Source organism: Sinocyclocheilus rhinocerous, unplaced genomic scaffold (assembly GCF_001515625.1).
Source record: "Sinocyclocheilus rhinocerous isolate Xijiao unplaced genomic scaffold, SAMN03320098_v1.1 scaffold358, whole genome shotgun sequence".
NCBI classification, from domain to species: domain Eukaryota; kingdom Metazoa; phylum Chordata; class Actinopteri; order Cypriniformes; family Cyprinidae; genus Sinocyclocheilus; species Sinocyclocheilus rhinocerous.
The window spans coordinates 271,611-283,319 of record NW_015650700.1 but is presented as its reverse complement, the minus strand read 5'-3'; the positions used below and the strand labels follow the sequence as shown (position 1 = coordinate 283,319).

Here is an 11,709-nt window from a genome sequence, read left to right as displayed (position 1 = left end):
ACGTGCACAAATTAGTGAGATTGTGTGAACTTAATTTGTCATTTATGGAACCGCTTTAGCCCCGATTGATTTGTTAGGTTATTTCAAGTCAGATTTTGGACTTTAATCCCCGCTTTTCCTCAGGTCTCTGAAGTGTTGTTGTGATAGCCTACGTCATATTCACGCAACGCGCTTGAGAAACAGTTTCGAGAGAAGAAATCAATCTACATATAAAATATTGGTCACTTTCTAAACAATAAAAGTGTAGCCATCCACTAGGGGTATATTATTTTTAATATACCTCCGACTGGATTCGTCTGAAAGAAGAAAGTCATAAACACCTAGGATGACTTGAGGGCAAGTAATTTATGGGCTAATTTTCATTTTTGGATGAACTAACCCTTTAAGTCATACTTAATGAGATTTTTTTTTTTACTTTTCATGGATTTAGTAATTATATATAAATAAATCGGTTTTTACCGATGCAAATATGTTAGAAACGATGCATCGCAATACAAATGCCAACTTGTATCCAATGCACACTTTTTAAACCGATGCATAGCATCGTTAACTTTTTTTGCCGATGCACCGAGCGAATCGGTGAATCTTCCCATCCCTAGTTAGTTGTAATAAGTGTTTTGTGTAATTCGCTATATGTTGATGATAATGCAACTGAGAGAGAGAGTTTAATGTGCACTTCTTGTGCTGTGTTTTGTTTAGCTCTTATGGTGATTTTTTTGGAGTGAAAAAGGACGCAATAAACTTAATAAAACATCAGTAAAGTTTTGGCCATCATTCAGATGAGGTCCGCTACACTTATAAAAGCTACAAAAGTTATTTAGTCAAGAATAGTGTGCGATCTTTTGTCTTTTGGTATTTGATTAGCATTAAAGTTCAGACAGCAGCACTAGGATTATGCAACAGACATTATACAGCTCAGTGCCTTCACGCAGTTAATTAATAAACCATCGGTTTGTTATATCGGCCTTTTTCCTTATATAGCCGGTATGCCAATGGTTGTAAATTGAGGAAAAATCGGCCGATAAATATCGGCGGCCGATACATCGGTACATCCCTAGTAAAATCCCATCTTCTTTTAAGTTGTTTTGATCACAAAAGGTAAATGTAAATTTGCCAGGACAAACTGTGGGGCCCTGACCATGTGAGCCAAGGAAGACAAGACCATTCACTATTCACAGAAGATCGGTATGCAAGTCAATGGGTAATTTTCATCTTTAATTTTAAAAAAAAGTTTATATATGTTTTTTTATAAGTTTATATATTATCTACCAAATTAAATGCACAAGTTTACCATCAGGGAATATCAATACAGGGTTACCTTCACTGTAACCATGTATTATTGGTGCAAAGTGGACAGCAACTGATATTCCAGAAGTTCCTGGTTACTATTGTACCCTTTAGTATTAAGCAAACTCAGATTTCTTGAAAAGAACTGCATCTGTAATTCGTGTATAGACGGACACTCTAAATAAAAAGCACCTACTGAAGTATGAAGAAATTAAGAAACAATGTAGAATGGCCCCCTAAAGTTATTTGGATTAGACTTAAAGGGTTAGTTCACCCAACGAATCGATGCGTTTTTGTAAGAAAAATATCCATATTCAAAACGTAATAATCAGTTTAATGTAGCTTGCACTCACTGTTGTAAAGGGAAGCAGCTCCGGGCGGATGTCGTATGAGGTCAGCTATGTGCATGCGCCGCTCAGAAGTGACGCACGATATACCTCCGACTGGATTCGTCTGAAAGAAGAAAGTCATATACACCTAGGATGACTTGAGGGCAAGTAATTTATGGGCTAATTTTCATTTTTGGGTGAACTAACCCTTTAAGTCATACTTAATGAGATTTTTTTTTAAACTTTTCTGAGCCATTGTTTTGCAGTGACTTATAACGAGTTATCAAGGCATCAAAGTAAATTTGAATGAAGTTACTGGTATGATGTCAGTTGCCCTCAAGTTCATTTGATCAATTACCAGAAAATGCCACACTACTTTTTGAATACAAATATCTATTTTGTCATTTCTACCTAACAAACTAAATTCTTAGCTTGAAATGTGTGATTATGCATTTTATTTCTTTAAACGCCATTCATATTTTCATAATGCAGTTTTTTTTTGTAGGTTCAAACTAAACCTTTTTAAGTGTCCCCTAGCCGAAAACTTGCTTCAGTACCTCCTAGGGTGAACATCTTGAAATTACGGGTGCAATGATGCAACAATAATACAATGATTTTAATATATATTCAAGTGTGGTAAAGCAATGTGTGTTTAAACACTGGAAATGAATGATACCACTGAAACACATGCTAACAAGCAGGAAAAAGGATATGGCTATTATTTACTATGTCTTCTTTTTAATTTGAATTTTTACTTAAGATTAGAGCTCGGGAAAATACTTCTCATTGTCAACAAGTACTGCTGTCTGCTATGTTGTTGCAAATTAACATTTAAAACTTAGATTTGGTCGCTGTGTGTTTCAGAGACATTCCTCCTACAACATATTCACAAGATCACATTTAAAATGCATCTGCTTTATTTAAAAAAAATATATATAATTTTATTACAAACATTTGATACATTTAAGTACACAATAAATAAATCATTATTAACATAAAGGCATTATTACAGTCTCAGAAAAGGAACTATTATTGTTCCCCTGCCTTCTTCCGTGCGGGGTCTAAATTAGTGCCTTCATAAATTACTTTATTTTTTATGCTATCCTAAATCATTCTCTGCTGAACACGCAGCTTGGCATTATTATATCTGCAGTAAAACCTGTAAAAAAAAAAAAAAGAAAAGCATGAGATAATTTGCCAGATAATCATGCAATCTGTCAAGAACATTTAGGGATTATGTTGCATTTTTTGGAATTGTGACATTATTTTTATGGCAATTAATCATAATTTCCCCCATTATAATGCATATGTTATCGTATTCACTTTATGCAAAAAAAAAAAGTAAAGTATTAACACATCATGGTAGTACTTGTACTGTGTTTTATTTATCCTGCCACTAGTGAACCACCTGCACCATGTAGAATAGATTCTCGAGCACATGGCATATTCTGGATATCAAGGATACCCATGGCCTTCATGCCCTGTGCGTGTTGTAATGTTAAGATGGAATTGATGACTGAACTTATTATTAATTCATTTTATAAAAAGTTCACTTATTACAAAACCTGCAATATATATTGTTGCCACTTATTAACTACACTGATTTAAATCTCAAAGAACAATTTTGGGTTCACTGAATAAATGTACATAACATTAACATGACATCCTGACATGAAATCAAAACTTACACTAACAGCATGATCATATAGTATTTGTGCTGTGACAATAATTGAACTTATAACCACTATAACAAAGTACTGTGGCGGTACCATGTTACGGTATCAGATTGTAATACCATGGACATGGTACCGTGTACAAGAAACATGGTAAACCATGGTACTTTTTTGCTATAAAATCAGATGGAAATAACCATAATAATGTATCATGATAACGTTATCTCTTAATGTCCCGTATCCATTAGGTAACAATAATAGTGGTAAGCGTATTATATGACCTTCTCTTATGAACTTTAACGTTACCCCGGCGTAATATTTCGACTAAAATACTTATAAAATACTTAATATACTAACACCCACCTGGTTCTTACCGCCCTCGTCTGTCATTTTCGAGATTACTTTTCAACACAATCATGCAAACAAGTTCGTTCGTTGTGAAATTTTAACCCTATACATTTTTGGTGCGCCGATTAATTCTTCCTGGCGGCACACATTAGCGGATGATTGTTGGTTTAGAGACCCAGAAGTGAGTGTAGTAGCTAAATCGGCAAAAATAAAATAGGCCTACTAGTGTAAAATAAGATAAGATTATGTTTCCTTTTATTTCTGTGCAGATACATACATAGCAATGTTTTAGGTGTTGATCCTGTGTAAATGCATGCTTCATCCACTTTAAATGTTGTCAGTCAGTTTATAGCAGGAATATTATAGCGGACTAGTAGGCCTATTATAGTAAACTAAAACTAAAACTGAAACTGAAACTAAAGCCGAAATAAATAAATAAATAAATACATAAATAAACGTTAAATGACATAATAATAATAATTATTATTTTTGTATTGTTATTATTATTAGCAGTAGTAGTATTAGTAGTAGGCTAGTAGTAGTAGTATTTACTACAGTATATTTGGCATTTGAGCTAGTTGCCAAGGCAACAATTCTCATTTTAAGTTTAAATTGATGTAATAAAATAACTAAAACTAAAACTGAAATAAAATTACAAAAAGTATATAGATATGTATAAAAAAACAAAACTACTAAAAATTACTAAAACTTTACAATTAAAATGAACATGGTATATATATAAGAAATTACAAATATTTATTAGCACTATTATAGTAAAATCACACTGCTTTATAGGAATCATACCTTGAGGAATTTCCCTAATCTTTGGAGTTAATACTACAGTATTGAGAGAACACAATATCACCTTGTTAAAGGCTGCTATATGATGTTAAACAAAGTAGTGTTTCAGTGTTTACTGCCTTGCAAACACTAATGGACTCACTTGCAGTGAAATCTGAGAGCGTTAGACCTTGATTATTTCCTGACCCTGTACCTGTGTTTAACACAGAGGCCATGGAGTCCATGCAGATGATTTTAGATTAGATAAGCTACTGTATATAATATATGCACTGAATGAACAGCAGGTGTCTTTTATCTGTTCATTCTGACCTGATAAATTCAGATAGTTGTTACATTAGAATGGAAACACATAATCCTCTTGAGATCAGTGTGATTAATTTAAGGTCAGTTTTTAGTTTAATTGTTGGTTTCACTACACTATATAAATATACCCAGATACCGTGTGAACACATAGAGCCACTTCTAACAGCCTGCTGAGCAATGGAGACTCCTGTCAAGTAAGTCTAATACATATTGAATGCAGTAACATTGTTCACAGTTTTTTCTTCTTCTTGTTACTGTTTCAGCGGGGCTTCACGGTAAATGAAACTGCTCTCCTTCCTTTTCTTCTACAGGATTTTAGTTGTTCGAAACAACATCCTCCTTCTCTTATTCTCTTTAGTTGTCCTACTAGCTGTTGCTCAAAGCTCTTTTCTTCCACCCTGTGAGCCAGTTAATGAGACTGTAGCTGTGGAAAAAGAGGGTTGTCCAAAATGTCTGGTGTTTCAGACCAACATCTGCAGTGGCCATTGCCTGACAAAGGTGCTTATTTTCCTGTGTCTTTTTTTTTAGCACCGTTAATTTGAATTCAAATTAATATACAAGCATCATTATTTCCAGTGGTGACAGTGTATTACCTTACATTTCTAGGAGCCTGTATACAAGAGCCCATTTTCCACTATCTATCAACACGTGTGCACTTACCGGGACGTGCGCTACGAGACCGTCCACTTGCCAGACTGTCCTCCGGGGGTGGACCCCCATATCACCTACCCGGTGGCTCTCAGCTGTGACTGCAGCCTGTGCACCATGGACACGTCCGACTGTACGATTGAAAGCCTGCAGCCTGATTTTTGCATGTCTCAGAGAGAGGATGTCCTTGTATACTAGCCCTCTTTGACCACAAGCCTACCATCCTGTGCTTAGCTCATCAAACCGAAGTGTACAAAAAACTGAAAAACTTTCACTCTGAATTGGATAAATGTTAAATAGATGTATATCAATAAAAAGTACATACTTCTTAAAATCATTTTCTACGCTAAAGTCAAACACATTTTATTCTATGTAATCTAAATGAGCAGTTGGCGTGGATATTGAGCTGAGACTAAATATGGCCCTGGACCACAAAACCAGTCGCTGGGGGATATTTGTAGCAATAGCCAAAAATACATTCCTACTGTAAATATATCAAAACTTAATTTTTGATTAGTAATATGCATTGCTAAGAACTTCATTTGGACAACTTTAAAGGCGATTTTCTCAATATTTTGATTTTTTTTGCACCCTCAGATTCCAGATTTTCAAATAGTTGTATCTTGGCCAAATATTGTGCTATCCTAACAAACCATACATCAATGGAAAGCTTATTTAATTCAGCTTTCAGATGATGCATAAATCTCAATTTCGAAAAATTGACCCTTATGACTGGTTTTGTGGTCCAGGGTCACAAATGATTGTAAGTTATCATTGGAAAATCATAAGCCAGTGACCAGAAAGAAAAACAACAAGAGCTTAATTGATACAAATGTACAAATGCCAAACAGCTATACATATGTACAGAAGCTTGTTAATTAAATTTGAAAACATAATACTGTTTGACACTAATATTATTATAATAATGTAATGTAAGTGAATCATACATTAGATCTTGTGGTGATTTCCCCCAAGCACAGCAGATAGGATTTCCCATTAAAAGAGGGAAAATTGTGCTAGAGCTCAAAGTACGTAAGACCATGAAGCATGAAAGACTGGTGGACTGCGGCAATTATGTTTTCTAGCCAGAAGATGGCAGGAAAGATCAATATTGAGAAAATTAGTAGAAAAATTTGCCATCTAACACTGATTAGGCTATGCTGTTTTTTAGATAATTAATTTGGTTTCCCTTGTGGAAATATTATGCTTTTCTATAAAATCTTAATACAGTAATTATGTTAATTTCATAATGATGGCATGACAACTAGTCAAAGGTATGGTAGCAGTTTACCATGAGCAATGACACACAATGGCTTGGTTTCAAAAAGTACTGAGCTTCCTTCTAAGGAGTGGAACCTCATAAGTGACTGATTCGGAACTCTTATGTACGAATAGCGCTCCTCATGTTCAGCACATAAGGGAATAGTGTTTGGTGTTAGCGTGTTGCTAATCTAACATGATATAAAATATAAAAATAGATAGCATACACAAATACAAGTAAAATAAAAAATAGGCACAATAGCTAGTATTAAATATATTAAACCAAACAATTGTTATTGATAAACTTGACTCTGTGTTAGACATTGGACATAAGAAAGTCTTTTTGCCTCTGAGGTTTTGTCTCTAGGTTTTGGAATAGAGCCCATTTGACTTGCAGCCAGAATGTTTTTGAAAATGATTTTCTATAGTTAATAGGAATCACTCTGCACTGCTCTTCTGTAGCTGGCAGGCCTGTCAGACTTTCATAGGTAGCTGTGGTTTACATATATAAGAATGAAAAGAACTGCAGCGTTGTCAAGCTGACCTTTATAGCAGAGCTTATAATGCACTGACAATGAATGTACTACCTGTTAATTACAACTGTAGTCCCATTTTTGCTTAACAAATGTGCAAAATGTGCTCATTTTGGGAATATGAGGGAAATTGGTTTAATATTATAAAAAATGCTTTCTGTATTATTCACTAATTATTACTCAGGGACAGAACCTTTATCATTCGAATTTTTTCGAACTTTATCAAGCGAATCATTAGTACAACCCTCCCTTCTCTCCACATAATATACCTGTACATACAACTGTCTATTGTTCTATACCTGGACATACAATTGTCGATTGTCGATTTGTATATTTTTTATTCCTTATTTACTTGTTCTATTTTTTATTATCTGTGTATTTTGTTCTGTCACTGTCATTCTGTTACACTGTGGAAGCTTCTGTGACGAAAACAAATTCCTCGTATGTGTAAACATACCTGGCAATAAAGCTCATTCTGATTCTGATTCTGATTCTGTTTCTCTCTGTCTCAGAAAGAAATTCTTCCTGCAGACTGCAGATCTGCATATCCTATTCCCAACATATGCTTGCACGAAACAATGTCCCATGAACCAATACCATCTTTGAATTTCTCTGAAGCATTAACTTTTACTTAAAGGCACAATATGTAAGATTTTTTTATTAAAATATCCAAAAACCACTAGAACAGTGTTATATATTTTGCTGACTTGTGTACTTACATTATCCCAAATGTTTTGAAGAATGTTTAAATCCAGAGAAATAAGCAATTTTAACTAGTGACAAGGACCGTGTCCATAGTGTCATTGTGACGCCTGCCAATGACGTCATAACCCCTCGATTTTCGGTTATTTTCCGTAGAAAACATGGTAACACCAAAGACGCTTTAATATGTTGTGCGTTAAAACACTAGAACAGTGTTATATATTTTACACACTTTCCACATACTTACGACCGGAAGGAGCGGAAGCAGTCGACTGTGGCATAATAAAACCTCCGCTGCTTTCGAGCCATGTGTCACGCTCGTTCAGCGGCCTCGTTTTGCTTCGACGGCTTTCAGCCTCACCCTGCTTCATTCTACTACGTTAACAAATCATTAGCTCAACCATGAACATGATTTCTGCCAGAGTCCTGTCGGATTGCTTCGGCTGTGGGGATGAAGACGACAACTCCCATGATTCCACACTCAGTCACGGCGTCATCAAACTACGCCTTTGTCTATTTGTTTATTTTGAATACGCGCCCTCTAGCGGCGAAAATTACATATTGTGATTTTAAGTATCTACACACAAGCCTGCTGCTTCCCTGAGTCCTTTATAGTTTCTAAACTCGATTTAAAGGAGTTCAGCAAAAAAAATAAGTATGTACTCATCCTCATGTAATTTTATTTAAATTGTAAATTTACAGTATTTTTTGAAACTCAGAATGAGATGTCAGGATGTCTGTGCTCAGAAAAACAAGGAAAGTGGATAGCATTAGATCCCAAATGTCAAATGTGCCCACCAGATATGATGTCACCTATGGTGCTATGAAAAGTTATCAGTGAATAACAACTCAAACATGAGGCTGTTTCGCGCACAAAGCGACTTCAGAAGACTTAGCAATATACCTCTTTACCTTTAGCTTGGTAAAATAAATAACTTCCCCTGTATGGATAACAGAAGCTCATCTTAACATCTGCATGTTTATATACAGATTTTTGTTTGTGATAACTATCATATTGTTGGTTAAACAATATTATAAAGTACAACTTTTATACAGTTGCTTGCAATTCCTTTAACACTCTCTGTTGAAAAAGCATCTGTTTTTTAAGTGTTCTCTAGTACATGGGACATCCTTTGTGGATGGCATCAAATCAGAGGCTATTTCTAGGACTCTAAGTAGGCAGTCAATGAATCCATCTGCAGATACAGCGTGGGAGAAAGCGAGCTAATCTGAGGTGAGTAGGTGTCTGAATTGGAAGAAGGATGTTCAGGAACTAACGCTTCAAGCATGTGTGAATATTTTATATTTCACATAGCTTTTCAAATGGGAATATCCAGACAGCAGAATGTGCCATAAGTGCATGGTCTCTATATAAAATTCATGAATGATATAACAGATATTATGGCTGCTACAATCAACATTCTGTTAGAATTGCAAACAAGGCTTAGCCTTTCCAAAGGCAAATCCATTCTTTACAGGTCATAAAAGAGGTCTTGTTTACACACATATATTTCTTTGTTGGTCGTCTGCATCTGAAAAAGGATTTATTAGGATCTTGATGAAAGCAAATCATTTTAAAATAACATAACGTACGCAAACATACTCTAGACAAGTGGACAAACTCAAATGCTTTGCCAACACATTGCAACTGTGGTCCTTTTGAACATGCTGAATGTACTTTCTTACGTCTCTGTGGTCATAAAACCTTAAAATGTTTGTACCACATGCAGCATGTACTTGCTTTACGAAATTGGTTATGTTTTGCATTGCAAAAGTCAAAATTGTGGTCTGACAATTGTCGGAACACAGCGATGACAAAATCAAGCTGTTGTAATATTTGTGTTCACATACTTGTGTGTTTTGAGCCTTTAAAAAGTGTAAAAGACAGCCCTAGTAATCCCTGGTAAATTAATAGTTGTCCCACAATTTCTTTTAACTTGTATGCATTACTAACTCTGTCAGGAAATAGGCGGGATTCAGTTGCGGGATTCAACAGAAAACTTTATCAGACAGAATAGACCAGAGATGGCGGACAACTGAACAGAAGCCGTGAGAGAGACTACAGCGGACAGTCCATGACGGGGCTGAACACCCAACCGCTCCGTTGGGTAGGGGATAATAGCCAGGCAGATGCTGCAGCCGTGGTGGCAGAGAAGAAGCCCGCAAAGCAGCCCAGTAATCCACGGGAGTGGAAGAGAGGTCCGCTATGAGATCCGCAGTGAGCGTGAAAAGGTGGGGAGCCGTGAAAGCAAGCAGATACCTGAGAGCATGGGAGATGCAGGAAAACAAACTGGCAGCTATGAGCACTGGAGCCTGAGTGAGACAAGACAAGACTGGTAAATAACAGCAAGACTATGGCAGTCAAAACTATGGCATAAACACAAATGGTCTGACAAAGGACAGAGAAACACAGGGAGCTATAAAGGGGAAGGAAACAAATGAAACAGGGAACCGGTGCGAGAGTTGATGAGCTAACAAGCAGGGAAACAAGGGGGCGGAGCACAACCAGGGGGACAACGAGCACGTGGCGAGCTGTCAAAACAAAGAGCCCCTGCCACAGCGCCGATCGTCGAGTAATCTCCTAACCGTTTAGGTAGGAGAGCCATCCTCAAGACGAGGTGGAGGGGGGGCGGGCCAATCGCCGGCAGGGTTGAGGGGAGAGGAGAACACAGGTTTAAGCTTAGAGACATGAAACACAGGGTGAACCCAACCAAGAGCGGGAGGAAGAATAAGAATTCAAGATTCTTATGATCTGTGCAGAAGGGCTGTGCTGACCCCTCCAACCAATGACGCCACTCACCCAATGCCAATCTCACCGCCAACAGCTCTTTGTTGCCTATGTCGTAATTACGTTCTGCAGGGCTGAGGCGGTGAGAGAAAAATGCACACAGGTGCACCTTTCCATCGTGGGGGGACTGCTGAGATAGAACTGCGACATCCGATGCATCAACCTCGACAATGAACTGGAGCTTAGGATCTGGAACCAACAGAACATGTGCAGAGATAAAACGGGACTTTAATCTTGCTTACTTGCCCCAAAATTGACAATCTCCTTCCTGAGTTGTTATGATCAGTGTGTTCTTTTGTGTTAATGTTGAAAGCTGTTCTGTGAAAGGGTTGGTTGGTTAGGCTTGCTTCAGACTGGCTGGCGCTAGGATCTGATTTATGAACATCCTGTTGTCTTCTGCCTTTCTGTGGAATTCGGCTCGTCGTGTTTCAACCATGTTCTTGATCGAATCTTAAATTGTCTGATTGGGTCTGATACCCTACAATATCATTGATTGCTCGTAAGTCATGCACAAGCCGCCATCTGTTTTTGTCTGCTTTGATCACAGGCATAATTGGAGTGTTACAATAACTAGTTGTTTCTATTAATACTCCTGCCTTCACTAAACCTCCAATAGTGTTTCTTATACCTGTTTCAGCATCAGGACGCAAAGGATATTGTGACTTTCTGGGCAGACGTGCATCTGGCTTAAGTTGTACTCTCACTGGGTTTGCTGATTTTATCAATCCCACATCTGAGTCATATTGAGACCATAGTTCAGTTGGTACCTGCCACTCTACTTACTTAAATAGTTCAGTGTCAGTAGTGTCTATCAATTTGGATGTTGTAGTCATCTGCGTCAGTTTCTTTTGACTGATAACTACTTCCTGAGGAATTCCCATCAAACTGGTTGCACACAAAATTTTGATGTAATTTTTGTCAGCTGAATGAAAAATCAACAGATGTTCTGTTGGTTCCCATTTGCTTTGTTTTGCCCTTTTCATCATTGGTCCTAAATCTTTTGCTTCCCAATTTTTTCCTACATATACAGACACATG

The 11,709-nt window shown here is 36.9% G+C and overlaps 1 protein-coding gene across 1 annotated transcript; it reads left to right on the top strand.

Annotated features, from left to right (window-relative positions):
• Positions 1-4,918: 4,918 nt before the first annotated feature.
• Positions 4,919-5,587, top strand: LOC107712330 (gonadotropin subunit beta-2-like). Its single transcript, XM_016517554.1, has 3 exons — positions 4,919-4,935; positions 5,053-5,239; positions 5,348-5,587. Exons 1-3 carry the CDS (start codon positions 4,919-4,921, stop codon positions 5,585-5,587), a joined length of 444 nt encoding a protein of 147 aa, XP_016373040.1.
• Positions 5,588-11,709: the final 6,122 nt, after the last annotated feature.